This window comes from Pangasianodon hypophthalmus, chromosome 4 (genome assembly GCF_027358585.1).
Source record: "Pangasianodon hypophthalmus isolate fPanHyp1 chromosome 4, fPanHyp1.pri, whole genome shotgun sequence".
Lineage (NCBI taxonomy): Eukaryota > Metazoa > Chordata > Actinopteri > Siluriformes > Pangasiidae > Pangasianodon > Pangasianodon hypophthalmus.
The window spans coordinates 32,383,132-32,397,905 of NC_069713.1; the positions used below are offsets into that span (position 1 = coordinate 32,383,132).

At 39.7% G+C, this 14,774-nt stretch overlaps 1 protein-coding gene across 2 annotated transcripts in view; it reads right to left on the reverse strand.

Annotated features, from left to right (window-relative positions):
- carmil3 (capping protein regulator and myosin 1 linker 3) overlaps positions 1-10,202 on the reverse strand; it is a 54,337-nt gene extending 44,135 nt beyond the window's left edge. For both annotated transcript variants that reach the window (XM_034304133.2, XM_026937088.3), the window contains exons 1-2: positions 10,040-10,202; positions 7,961-8,055 (exon numbers count right to left, since the gene is read on the reverse strand). In XM_034304133.2, coding sequence (XP_034160024.1) covers positions 7,961-8,055; positions 10,040-10,097 — 153 coding nt within the window. In that variant the 5' untranslated portion in view covers positions 10,098-10,202. The remainder of the gene's footprint in view (positions 1-7,960; positions 8,056-10,039) is intronic.
- Between the last annotated feature and the right edge of the window lie 4,572 nt (positions 10,203-14,774).

A 14,774-nucleotide genomic window follows, 5' to 3' on the forward strand; every position in this document is an offset into this window, starting at 1 on the left:
GAATTTGCAAATGTATTGTTCAGGAAATCATAATGAAATCTTGAATACAGTTAAATTGAATTTAAGTTAAGTTTATTATTCCTAGCATTGTTCTCAGTTGAAGCTTGAAATTTAGAAATAAGTGCTTGAAATAATCATAATTATTAGCCAGTAGAAAAGAAAAAAAACTATTTTAAGCTTGAAATCAGTAAAAAAAAAAAGATTTGCACTCCCCAAAACCATTTAATGCCCAAGTGGAAAATCTTATCTGGATGCTGTAGATTTGAACCTAAGAACTGCTCCTGAAATCATAAAGACTTGTCCTGTGCTCATCCCAGGATTCCTCTTCACAATATTCTCCTACTAAACATTCTTTCAACACACTTACAGTAGTACTGGCCTACAACTGTATAATAAAATGATGTATAATTCTGCTACCCAGGGTCACCCAAAAGAGGACTGGTTCCCTTTTGAATCTGGTTTCTCTCAAGGTTTCTTCCTCATGTTGTCTCAGGGGATTTTTACCTTCCTGCTGGCTTGTTTAATAAGAATCGAAATATACATCTGAATTTCTTGTTATTGGTATTACTATTATTGTTAAAAGCACTATACAAATAAAATTGAATTGAATTGGCCTCAGGATATTTGTACTTGCTGAGAACTGAGTAGTTTGTTGATCCTGTCCTTCAAACAGGATCCTAAAAGGTTTCGCTCACTGAGGAAGCTACTGAAAATGTAGACAGAGACAGAGAGAAAGAGAAAGCAATAGATGACTCTGATAGGGCTTAATGCCCCGTATCATGGGCAAAGAGCTTTCAGTATTGACCTGTAAATCACTGCACCATGACGAACTGCTGACTTCAAAGGAAGATCCGGAGACAGAGAGAAAGAAATAATGAATGAGAGGAAGGGGGCGACTTGGACAGAAGGGGCAAATGCAGAGCAGCGTGAGACACGAGTTCATTAGCTGTCTACACTTCAAAGATAGAATTCAAATGATGCCAAAAAAACTCGCAAGAGACTGCGTGACCTGGGCAGAGCTCAGCAACCTGAAATCTTTCTCTTTTTTTCTCTCTCCCTATATACCACTTGCCTCAAGACCTCAACCAAGCTGGCCCACCGATTAGCACTACGGTTTCCTTCCACTTCTTTCAATTCAAATTTAAATTTTGTACAGGACCACCTGAAAAGACACACCAGAAGTCTACCACAACTATGTATTTTATGCTTGATTGAGCTGGACAAAGCACCTCAATGTAGAGAACATGTACGAGACAATGATGAAGACCGAAAAAATCCCTACATCCAAAACCCACATACTACAAATACACTATAGGATCAAAAGTTTGTAGACACCTGACCATCACACCCATGTGTGAGCCTTCCACAAACTGATGCTACAAAGTTGAAACCACACAGTTGTATAGAACGTCTCTGTGTGCTGTAGCATTACAATTTCCCTTCACTGGAACTAAGAAGCTCAAACGTGTTCCAGCATGACAATGCCCCTGTGCACAAAGCGAGCTCCATGAAGACATGGTGTGTGAAGGTTGGAGTGGAAGAACTCGAGTGTCCTGCACAGAGCCCTGACCTCAACCCCACTGAACACCTTTGGGATGAACTGGAACACCGACTGAACCCCAGACCTCCTCGACATCCCAACATCAGCGCCTGACCTCACTAATGCTCTTGTAGCTGAATGAACACAAATCCCCACAGCCACGCTCCAACATCTAGTGGAAAGCTTCCCAGAAGAGTGGAGCTCATTATAACAGCAAACACAGGGGAATAAATCTGGAATAGGATGTTCAACAAGCACATATGGCTATGATGGTCAGGTGTCCACAAACTTTTGGCTATAAAGTGTAATTCAGTTTGTTCATTCATTCATTAATCTTCAGTAAGCACTTTATCCCTGTCAGTGTCGCGGTGGAGCTACGGGATCCCTGTCCTAGGAACACTGGTCCTGAAGTGGGAATACACCATAGATGGGACTGCAGGTTATTACAAGGTACCATAGATACACACATTCACACTTAGCGGCAACTTATAGTAGCTAATCCACATCACGCCATGTTTGTGAGATGCAGGAGGAAACTGGAGAACCTGGAGGAACCCCACAGAGAAAGTTAACCTTGGAGTTATTGGAGTTATAGTTTTGCATGTTTTCTCAGTGTCTGCGTGGGTTTCCTCCAGGTTCCCCAGGTTCCTCCCACAGTTTCTGGATACTCTTAGGAGTAATTGCTCCTAGGTGTGAATATGTACATTATATGGCCAAAAGTTTGTAGCCACAAAGCCTACAGTTTGGGGTATGGGTTGATGGTCAGGTGTCCACAAGCCTTTGGCCGTATAGTGTATGTCCAAATTGCCCTGTGATGGACTGGCATCCCACCCAGTCTGTATTCCTGCATCACAACCAATGCTATCAGGATAAGTTCTGGATCTGCCATAACCCTGACCAGGATAAAGAGCTAAATGAGGATGAATGAATGAATGAGCACCCCAACAATTAATATTTAGCACAGCATGGTTGGAGACACTTGCAGAGAATTGTGGTCCACTCCTCCCTGCAAAGTATTTCAAGCTGCTTCATATTCTTTAGTTTGTGCATGTGCACTCTCTCTTCAAATCAGACCACAAGTTTTCATCAGGGTTCGAATTCAAACACTAATTGAGTTTGTGGTCTGTGTGCATTTGCATGAATGTTATAGATATGGGGCAATTATCTTGTTGAAGGATCCATCTACAGCCAAGTGTCATCCTCCTGGCAGCAGCAACCAGGATTCGGGCATAAATATCCTGGTACTTAGCAGAATTTATGATACCACCATGTCAACTTTTCATCTTCATGTCAACTCTGGCCCTGAACCACTACTCGCAAAACACTCTGAAGCATCAGTGATCTACTTACAGTGGTCATGATCCCATTTAATGCCACATATGCTGATGATGTGCATGGAGGTAGTGTCTAATAGTTGTTTTTGAAATGTTGAGACTGTGCAATTCTCAAACTGTGATCTTCGTGGTCTATTTTGCCTCCCACACATCATTCTCCAGATTTCTGTCTTTTTTTTTTTTTACTAAGATCCTGATTGTACATACTAGTGTTTATCCATTATATGATATGACCACTTCTGTCAATCATCTGTCCATTTTGCTTTTTTCCCCCATGATGAGGAAGAACACAAGGATTTTACATCCCGCTTACTGAAAAGCTTTTCCACTCAAGTTATTACTTGTCAACAGCCTTAAAAATTTAAAAGACAAAGATTGGTGCTGCAAATATCAACTAAAATAGCCATAATTTTTTTTTGCTGTAAAATAACGTACAAAAATTCAGACCAATGCTGAGTCAAGGATTCTCTAAAAACCCAAATTAACATCAATAAAGATAAAGACCACCAGTGTCAAGTCCAAGACAAGTCCAATTCCAGGACTATCTCATACAGAGTCAAGACCAAGTCCAAGTCGAGACTGAGTCCAAAAGAAAACAAGACCGGTCAAAATCAAGACCGAAAACCATCAAATCCTTTTTAAGGCTAAGCCTTTACTTCAACTATTGGCTTCAGCATTGTGCATTGCACCAATTATTAGGCTATGTTTTCTAGAAGAAGGAATTACTTCTTGTCAAGCTTAGTCCATACGAAAAGAAAAATCAGCATAAACATTATTTTTTACCAGCACTTGGTCAAGACCAAGACCAAATTTAACAAGACCAATGCCCAGGACCAAGACTTGTCCCAAATACAATTGCCAATAAGTCAGATAAAAGTCCATGTCAATACAGAACTTGTCATGAGACTGGACTCAAGTCTAAGAATGGACTCGAGTCCTATAGCCCTACATAAACCTAGATTAACACCAAAAGATTCAAAGGTATATTTTACTACAATAAAGCTAAATCTTCCATTTCACAGTGCGTACATGTGTGCATGCAGCTGTACATGAGCAGCATTGTTCGCATTATAACAGCATTGTATACCCTTATATCACAATATCACAGGGCAGGTGAATTTGGTAGCCATGGTTCAGCTTGTCTGACATTAATATTTATTGGCACACAGCACACATCATTTCACCGGTTCTGTTTGTTCAGGTCAAGGAGCACAGGCTTTATTATAGCATTGTGTTTCTCCAATGAGGCTAATAGATTTAATGTCCACATAAGGAGATTAGACCTGCCTTGTCAATGTGAACTAAACCACAATGACCTGAATCAAAATTAGCCGAACTGAGTGAAAGAAAGGAACTGAGAGACGATGCAGAATAAAAAGCCAAAAAAGCTCAAAATCAAACTGTTCACAGCTGCCACCAAGCCTCTAGGATAGGGATGGGGACGAGACACAGCCAATGAGGTGACAAGGAGCCTAGAGGGACACATCACATCACACTGTGCCCCCATAACCTTTCTGCTCCCATGCTTTTCCTCTTTCTCTTTCTGTCTCTTATACACTCCAGGGGTCACAGCTGCTGCATCGGATCTGTCTCAACCTGAATTAACTTTCCACCCCTTACCGCTGCTTTCATTCCAAAGCTGATCAAATCCAATAGCTACCCTTACATTCAAACAAAGCTGTATACGTGCCTGAAATTTTTACAACCCCCCTTTCTTCTAATGGCCAAACACCCTGTTCTGGCTATCAGCACTAAGGTTTCCATCCACCAGTTTTTGTAAAAATTTGTGCATAAGGCAACCTGAATGCAAATACCAGAATTTTGAAAAAAAAAAAAATTCCTTTATTAAGGTTGGAAAGGTTTCAATTAAAAATACTTCAATGGCTATATCCATAACGGCATACTCCCATCCTTATTAGTATGCCAAATTAGTATGTCATATAAGATAACGATGCTAACAAATTTTCAGTTACTCTTTACAGTCACTTGCTTAATTATAACCCCCCTGAACATTCCCACACTTGTAGTGTTAAAACCTGGAATTGAAATGTACTAAACTGGGATTTTTAGCATTTGGTTTACACAATATGTACAAAATATTTTGTTTATGGTGAGAAAAAGCATGATTAAAGAAAAACTCAGACATTTGTCCTGGGTCAGTACTTGATAGAACCACCTTTGGCAGCAGTCACGTGTACTGCGTGTCTTCTGGGAGATGTTTCTCTCAGCTTTGCACATCTGGATGCTGATATTTTGCCAATTGTTCTTGGCAAAAAATGCTTATACACTGTCAGAGTCATTGATGAGCAATAATTTAAAAAGTCTCGCACAGATTATCAATCGGGTTGAGTGGCTTTGACTTGGCCATTCAAACAAATTCAGGTTCTCGGTTTTGAACCACGTCACAGCAGCTTTGGTGACATGCTCAAGGTCGTTGTCCTGTTGGAAGTCTCTTTCAGACTGGAAAAAGTTTTCATCGAGGATTGCCCTGTATTTAGCTCCATCCTTCTTTGCCTTAACCCTGACAAGTTTCCCAGTCCCTGCTGATGAAAAGCATCCTCCCAGCAGGATACTACCACCACCATGCTTCACTGTGGGAGCAGCGTTCTCAAGGTGATAAGCAACCGTAGAGCTTTCTGCCAAGGTCACAAAGTTCTATTTTGATCTCATTGCACCAGACAACCTTTTTCCATGTTTACTGAGATCCCTACATGGCTTTTTTTTTTTTTTTTTGGCAAACTCCAAACAGAATTTTATATGGCCTATTTTATTCTTCCATATAGCAGCTTTGTGGAGTGTCCATGCTACAGTTTTCCCATGAACAGCTTCACTCATCTGAGCTGTGACTCTCTCCAGCACCAAGGTACCAAGTTGCAAGTTGTAACACAACAAAATGTGTAAAGGTTCAAGGAGGTGAATGTTTATACAGAGCACTGTAGTACGTTACTTTTGGTACCAGCTCATGACTGTGTTTACCTGGCGTATTTTAAAATGTCATTAGGTTTCTCCTCTTTACCTTTGCTTAAGTTAAGGGATATATGCACAATAATGACATATTCTCTCGGAAAGTATCTTTCTGAATATTGTCCAAACCTTACAGTCCTAACCAGTGCAGCTACTGGGCTACAAGCCTGATATAAATAGAAATAAAAACAAATGTAATTCTATAATAATATACCCCCTTTATTTACTCATTTCAACCGGATTATTAAGCTAAGTATAAAGCTCATTCATAAATATATCATATCTGCATATTTACAGTGTTAAACTTCAAGAGGCAAGGCCTAGGGGGCAGAATGAGAGTAAATTGTGTTAAAGGAAAAAGTGGTTCCAAGATGAAGGCATCCTAGATGGCTGCCTCTATAACACCACAACATTAGCTACAGTGAAATCTTAGCTCATTTTTAGTATTCCTAATCACTAGGTGTTCCTAACCAATGCTATTACTTAAGAACTGGATGCAGTATGCTGCGTGTATTTGCATTGCACTGGTATATTTATAGATTTTTGGTAAGATAAACTTCTATAACATGATAACTACATTAGCTTGTAGCTCCATTGCAAAAGTTTTGGGTAAGGTGGTAATTCTATTCTATTCTTCTTGCTTTTTTATATAACAATTTCTTTAATTAGGGTAAGAACAGACTTATGGGACGACTTGGTCTTGGCAGAAATGCTCTTCGCAGCAATTTTGGGGTGAATCTCTGTGCAACAAAGCAGGAAATGCTAGCACAAGAGGACTGTCACACCACTCGCTGTAGCAATCGGAGCCTCTAATTGAGCTGTTATAAGATGTGAAAGTGTGGGATGAGACACCAGAAGAAAAGAGGAAGAGACAGAATGAGATAAATAATAGAAGGGAGAAAGAGACAAGGCAGCAATCATAACCTCCAATTCCCCCATTCCTTCATAATATTTATTCCTTCTTAATATATCTGTCTCGTTTTCATGGTTTCCTTCTTTCCCGTACTATTCTCAGAGGTGTTCCAGTTGGCTCTGTCCTCATGCACTTCCTCTCTGGCACCATTCCACTGAGTTGGCACCAAGTGTCCAGGATAGGAATATCTTGTTATGATATATATTGTTTTGACCACATGTGGACATTTGGAAACATTTTTTTTTTTTACAATTTTTTTTCTTTTGGTTACAGAGGTTAAGGTTAGAGTTAGATTTAGGTGTAGCCTAGCAATAATTAGCTACATTAATAATTACGTCAGTGGAAGGTCCTCATAGGAAGTAAGACAAAGACATGTGTGTGTGTGTGTGTGTGTGTGTGAGACAAGTCTTTCAGACCAAATTTTTCATTGTGACCTGGAGCCCTGTGTTGACGTCTCCACTACACATGTGTCTCACACACAGATTTCCCCTTGGAGACAAGGAGAAAGGTTGGCAGACAGGGTGGAACGCCCACATCAAACAGTGTGTGTGTGTGTGTGTGTGTGTGTGTGTGTGTGCGCACCAAAGAAATGCACCAGGCCAAAATTTCACTTCGCATTAAACAGCAAAAACACCTATTTACTGAGAGCGCAAACCTGAAAGTTAAGTAATGGCAAACAGAGAACAGGGAAGAAGAAGTGCAAATTGTATAGAAGAAGACAAAACAAGACAGAGTGAACGAGAGAGGGACGAGACAGCCGAAGAAAAGAAGGAGAAGAGAATAGAGGGAAAAGTGTAGGGGAGCGGGGAAATGAGGAAAGGAAGATGGACAGATCGTCGGAAAAATGAAAACAAATACAAAAGAGGGTAAGAAACAAGAGAATGTATTACAGTTCAGTTTAAACTGAGAAGCTGAGAAGTCAGTAATGTTCTGTTTTACGTTCGGAGATGCTTTTCTGCTCAACACGGTTGTAAAGAGTGGTGTCATGTGGGCCGACACAAAGCAGAGTTAATGTTCCCACCCCAGCGTTGTTTAGTTTTTTATTCCAGTGGTTTCTTTCTTACATAAACCATGATTTAGGCAATTAGCATGACATTAAAATGCAGAAATTAGTATAATGATAGAAGTATACGTTATATTTACTGTACTACAGTATCATTATACTTATTTAGGCATTGGGTAAAGAGTGTAATTAATATAATAACCTACCAAAACCCTGTCTTCTGATTTCCCATTCTTGCTTTCCACTTTGATGGCTTGTGCAAACTTGATGGACGGTTTGTCAATCACTCTCTTGATGCTGTCTATGAACGAGAGAAGCCTCATGTTAATAGACAGAAAACATGCTTAAAAACACTCCATCTCTCTCTTTCAGAATATTCTTTTGTGCTTCATACTGCTTTCCATCCACAGAGACGCACTCCCACACACTTCACACACCACGTGCAGGCTCTATTACTCCTCCGATATAAAGACCTAACTGCAGTAGGATGATTCACACCGCTTGAGATCAGGCTGCAAATATATCTTTAAAAAGTTGAGGGAGGGAGAAAAAAACAGTGTTCATTGAATTCATGTCACATTTAATATACCACTCGCTTGTCTTCATGGTCAGCGATGCGTTCTGGAGAAAATGGATGGGGGGATAACTAGGACAAACAGATAATTCATTCGTAATCAACTTTAAAATAGAATAACTAATTACAGCCAGGCCATCAAGGCCTGGACCTCGGCATATGTTCAGAGAGAGAGAGAGAGAGAGAGAGAGAGAGAGAGAGAGAGAGATTCAGGGACAGTTTTAAATTCCCTTGAGCTCTGGACGCTGTCTGTAAGGATCTTCATGTCTCTGTGTGGGTTTCCTCTGGGTTCTCAGGTTTCCTCCCACCTCCCAAAAACATGCTAGGTGGCTTATTTCCGCTAAATTGCCCTTTAGTGTGAAGAGTCAGTGAGGCAATGGACTTCCGTCCCATCCAGGCTGTATTCCGGCCTCGTGCCCAGTGTTCCCGGGATAGAGTCCAGATCCACCGTGACCCCAACATTAATAAAGCGCTTACTCAAGATGAATGAATGGCGCCATGTCGGATGAATATAAACAGAGAGAGCGAGAGAAAGCGTTAAGAGCACACTACAGTGTGAAGACAGTGTTGTTGGTGGAGATTAATTATCACAGTAAGCCTGTCTGAGTGATTAAAACTGAGAGGTCTCCACACTGCCACCACACACTCCATGTGCCAAAGATGTGTTCATTCACTCAACCGTGTGTCTGTGTGACTCATAGGTTTGCATGTGATGTGCTTGTGTATGGGAAATGCACACCCTGAAGATATCAGAGGATGACCTGCTTCCTCAGACATTAGATGCACACACACTCACACACTCACACACACACACACACACACACACTCCCTGCCTGCACAACTCCAATTCCAGACACTTCAAAGGAGTGCGCCATCGTCGCCCCCCCGCCCCCCCGCCCCCTACACACACACACACACACACACACACACACACACACACACACACACTTTCCCCCCGACAGACATACACTCAGAGAAAGGCTGGCATACACAAACATGCGCTCATACACATTTACACACACACACACACACACATCACATTCATAATAGACCAACATTGCTGATTTGGGATATTTGGTCATGTTAGACAAGCAGACTTACAACTGTGTAATGCATTTGGTTTAATTTCATACATTTAAAGCACAGTTTAATGCACAAGTGCAATGCACAGTGTAATGCACAGTGTAATGCACAAGTGTAATGCACACTTCAGTGTAATGCACAAGTGTAATGCACAGTGTAATGCACAAGTGTAATGCACAGTGTAATGCACAAGTGTAATGCACACTTCAGTGTAATGCACAGTGTAATGCACAGTGTAATGCACACTGTAATGCACACTTCAGTTTAATGCACAGTGTAATGCACACACTAATGCACACTTCAGTGTAATGCACAAGTGCAATGCACAGTTTAATGCACAGTTTAATGCACACTGTAATGCACACTTCAGTGTAATGCACAGTGTAATGCACAGTGTAATGCACACTGTAATGCACACACTAATGCACACTTCAGTGTAATGCACAGTTTAATCCCCATAATAAACTAATTCTCGAGCGTACATAAAGCTCCAAAAGTCAGTCAAGTTGCAGAAGAACGAGCACGAGCGTGACTCTAAATCACTGCCGAGAAGCCATAGCGACATATCAAAAGAAGTGCATCATGAATTTTTCAGTGCGTCCGGCGCGTGCACGCGGTAAATAATTACCTGTCATCTCCCGGCTCACGCTCAGAAAGCTCGCCGGTGCGCTGTCTTTCGCGGCCATGTTGCGCGCGTGCTGCGCCGGAGGTCCCGCGTGCGTCTCCTCGTCCTTGGTCTAACTAAGAGCGTGCGATGCCTGTGATCATATCATATATCAAAGGCAGAGGAAGCGGATGCAGAGACCAAAAGAGTACGGGCATTACGACTCACTTTACCGAGTCGACTCCTTAGATCCGGATCTATTTGCGAGTCGAATCAGTGCGTGTTTTGATTCATTTGACTCACCACCAGAAATATCATGGAAGCTACAGTGTCAGAGAGAAAAAATTACTAAAATCGGTAGTACCTTTCCTTATCTCTCAGATTTTGTAACTTTAATCTGTATTTTTTTTTTTTATCTAGAAAGGTGCATGTAGTTTTCCTTTGAAGCTTTAAAGCTATTTAATTCATTTTAAGGTAAACTATATCCAGGATTCGAGGTAAAAGATACACATTAAAGAAACAATAATGTACTCTTAAATGATAACACACCAGCGACTAAGAAAACTACAGTTTAATACTATTTTTATTTGAGTGCTGAGTCAAATGAATCCGAATCTGCGCGAGACGATTCCCAAACTGATTCATTCGAAAGAGTCGAATCGGTAAAGCGAGTCCTAATGCCCTTACTCCTCTGTAGTTTGGTTTATTTTACTTCTGTTTATTCTGGAAGTGTTCCACTTACAGTGTAATAGTTTTACTTTGTCTATATACAGCTTGTTTTCATGACTAACTAAGAAGCTATAAAAGCAACGTTATCGCCATATTTACAATTTAGCAAAATTCCCGAAAGCTTCGTTCGAAAGCAGGAATATAGCAAAAAATAAAATTTTCCTCAACAAAATTAAAAATGTTAGTGTTTTTAGCTGTTCATCCCTCGCTATATTACAATAAGGGTCAGCTCAGCTCAGAAAATTGGCCCTTGAATTTTTTATTGGTATTGTTTAGTGAGTTTGAAGTAGCTGGGGCAGCTAACAAGTTAATCTCCCTGTCTTTCGAAGATAAAAATATATCAATATAAGGTTTCGTTTTTGTCATCCGCCTCAGATTACTGGCTGTTAAATGTCTTGAGGTGGATTATTTTGGACACGAGCACAACAGCACCACAAAGAAGCCTAAGAAAAATACACAGAATGGTAGGAAGAAGCAAGACTGGGGCTGATTTCTGTCTAGCCCAGACTGTGGATTCATGCAGCCTACAAGCGAAAATTGTGTCAGGTGATTTCGCAGAGTGAAACATGCCTACTGTAGACGTCATGACGGTAATAGATACAGCTAGAGCAATACTTTTAATTGATAGACTAACCTCTGCACTTTGACTAGCCTATAGTCAAGCTATAGCTAGATAGATTTGCTAGATAGATTAGTTTGGTAGGAATGCTACACATGGGTGGAAGGTAGACATGATTCAGCTCTATAGAGGACACAAAGGTACCAAAAATGTCCAGGAGGCAATTCCTAAAATATCCCATATCTCAGGAATTGGTATCTTTATATATCACTTTAGCCTCAGCTTCAGAATAGATCTGTTACTACGTTAGCATATTACACACAGTGTTTAGCACATCTGCAATTAGCTGCTTGACACACATCCAAATTACCCGTTATGAACTTTAAAAATCTTTGGATAAATGCAAAGTGCTGACACTTTTTTTCCCGATGTGTCAGCAGGCTTAAAGTCCGAGGGAATCTAAATCTGGGGTTTGCTTTAAATAGGTTAAAGTTGGGTTTGTGGGTCTGGTGACTTTACTTCACCAGAGTTTCTCTGATTTCATCGTCTTGGTTTCATTTGTGGTCCTAAAATTGGGTTCGGTCTACGATTTTACCCTTGTATCTTAAAATAGATAAACTTTAAGAAAACATGCATTCGAACATTCATAAAATGTCTCCACTCATCTCAGATAACAGGGTTGTACTTTTAATGTGACCTCATCGATCCATATCACAATATCAATATTGAAACTAAAGGAAAATAAATATCCACAGTGTAGGCCTGTGTGTTCCCAATGTACAGATGAGCTTGTGTGAGTTTTTACAGATGGATGTCAATCAAGTGTGCTCACTGGATTATATATCGGACCATATATGAACAATTCTTAGCAAATACATTCATTATCCTTGTCTTTCTTTCCTTTTTTTAACAGTTTTTTATGTATTTATATCTTGTTTTTTTGAGGGGTGGCTTAATGGTTCGCACTGTAGCCTGGAACCTCCAGGGTTGAGGGTTCGGTTCCTGTCTCTCCCCATGAGGAGCTTGTATGTTCTCCCCGTGCTTTGGAGATTTCCTCAGGGTGCTCTGGTTTCCTTCCCCAGTTCAAAGACATGCACTGAAGGCTGATTGTCATCTCTAAATTATCCAGAGTGTGTGAATTTGAGTGTGTGTGTGATTGTGCCCTGTGATGGGTTGGCACCCCGTCCAGGTTGCGCCCCGAGGTTCCCCGTGACCCTGTGTAGGATAAGCGGTACAGAGGATGGATAGATCTTGTTTTTTTCCTTTAAACTTTGCTGAATGTTTAAGATTCCACTCAGGTTTGGTAATAAAATTGCAATATTTCACACCATATTCCCTAGCACACTCATGAAAGCTCAAAATGCCACTCAAAAACATTTTTTTTTTCTTTGCTTGCTTTGTTTCTTTTTCTGAAGCTAGTCTGTAATTAAGCAACCTTTACTTAATTACAGCATCTTCCCCAGAGCATTGTCTCATATCATTTATGTCAGTTAATACTAATCATACTGCTCATGTCCATTAGGCTGCTTACACTAACTGCATGGAATGTCATTTTATATATTACAGTTTATGTACTCGTTAGGTATTTTACATTTTTATAATTGGTACTGCTGCCATTTAATCTTCAATTTGTTAATTCTCTGTTTTTATTCGTTCCATGTAGGATTTGCTCTTTTTAAGCACTATGTAATACTTTTTATTATTATTCTTATTATTGTTATTATTATGCCCTCTTTATACCCCTAGGCAGCTTTAAGGTGTTTGTGTTTCAAGTGCCATCCCTTACATCTGCCCTCTAGGGTCTCTGGTGCCACTCAGTGAAAGTGTGAAAGTGTGTAGTTGTGCTGTGACAGAGACCTGTGTGTGTGTGTGTGTGTGTGTGTGTGTGTGTGTTGCACAGACATGTTATGCCTGCAAAGAGCTATTCCCAGTGGAAGGTGTTGAAAAGGAGAATAGATTATAACAAAGGCTAAGATGGTGAGAACTGGGATGTGCAGCAGTTGTGGAAAAGAAGCATTTAGAAATACAATTTGGATAATAAATTATAATAAGTGACTCTGTATCATGCAGTGATAGGAAAATAATCAACAACAGGGTGGGGTGAAACAGCCTCACAGCGATTTCCCAATAATTACAATGACTGATTTATGAAATAATGACACATCATATTTTTTACCCATTTATAGTTATATTTAATGCTGTGGAACGTCCACCAAGACAAGTTAGCTACTGTTATCACTTACGTTATAGCAGCTATAAACAGTAGTTTCATCACCAGCTTCTTTTTTTCCCTGTTATGGAGAAGCTTAATGGTGGAAAACTTACTGACACTGGAGACTCCTTCCTTTTTTTCTTTGCGAAATAACATTAAAAAATATTATTATATGGAGCATCGAATATATAAGAACCTGTAAATAGGTTTTACAGACGCAATAACGTATCAGATTCAACAATTCAACAGCGTTGTGATATAATACAATAATATGTCATTATATTGTTTCATAACGTCAGTGGAACTAATTCCTATCTATTTCTGGGTTTTTTTTTCCTCTCTTGAACTATGTAAAATCTATTCTGCCCTCTACTGTTGGTATAATAGAACTGAAAAAAAAATACTCTCACATTCGTAAGGTGCTCATAAGATTGCACAGTTATGAGATTTATATCATTGAACATTGTTTGTTTGTTTTTGTTAATCAGTAAGTATTTGCAAATTCTGTTTCCTTATTTTTTTATACTACGTTTATAATGAATTTAAAAAAATCACACTCACATGTAAGGAAAATTGTTAGTATATGTACAGTATAATGTCTGTATATATATATATATAATGTTGTGTGTGTGTTTAATGTGTTTAACGCATGTGTTGCTGAGAGTATTTGGTTTTTTTTTTATGTTTTTTGAAATATATTTCTCCTTTTGTTTCCCTACCTAAAAAAAAGTTAAGGTTGAGCATTTTAAAGTCTGGTTACCCCCAAAAGTGAAAAGACAGAAAACTAATTCCACTGAAAGATGCTGTGCTTACCTCGACAGTACCTTTAAATCTAATCTATTTATGAAAAACAACATTACTTCCAAATTTTAAAGTTAATTACAAGTTTATAAAGAGAAATGAATTCTCACTTTGATTATCAGCATCATCATCAGTCTCTGTGTCATCAGCTGAGGTAAAAGTCACTCACGGCATTTAAACACGGGTTTCGTTCTCATCTCTTCACTCGACTGTTCGCTCGACTGTTCGCTTGACTGTTCGCTCGACTGTTCGTTGGATTGTTCGCTTAACTGATTGGTTGCTCGACTGTTCACTCAATTGTTCGCTCGATTGTTTGCTCGATTGTTCGCTCGACTGTTCATCTCAGTTCATGTTAACAACCTGTTCACACTCTCAGTGGAGAAATAATCACTGGTTCATTCACTCAGTTCTGTTCCGATGACTAAATTTCTTGTTATTAAGTCTTTTATTAGGCTCAG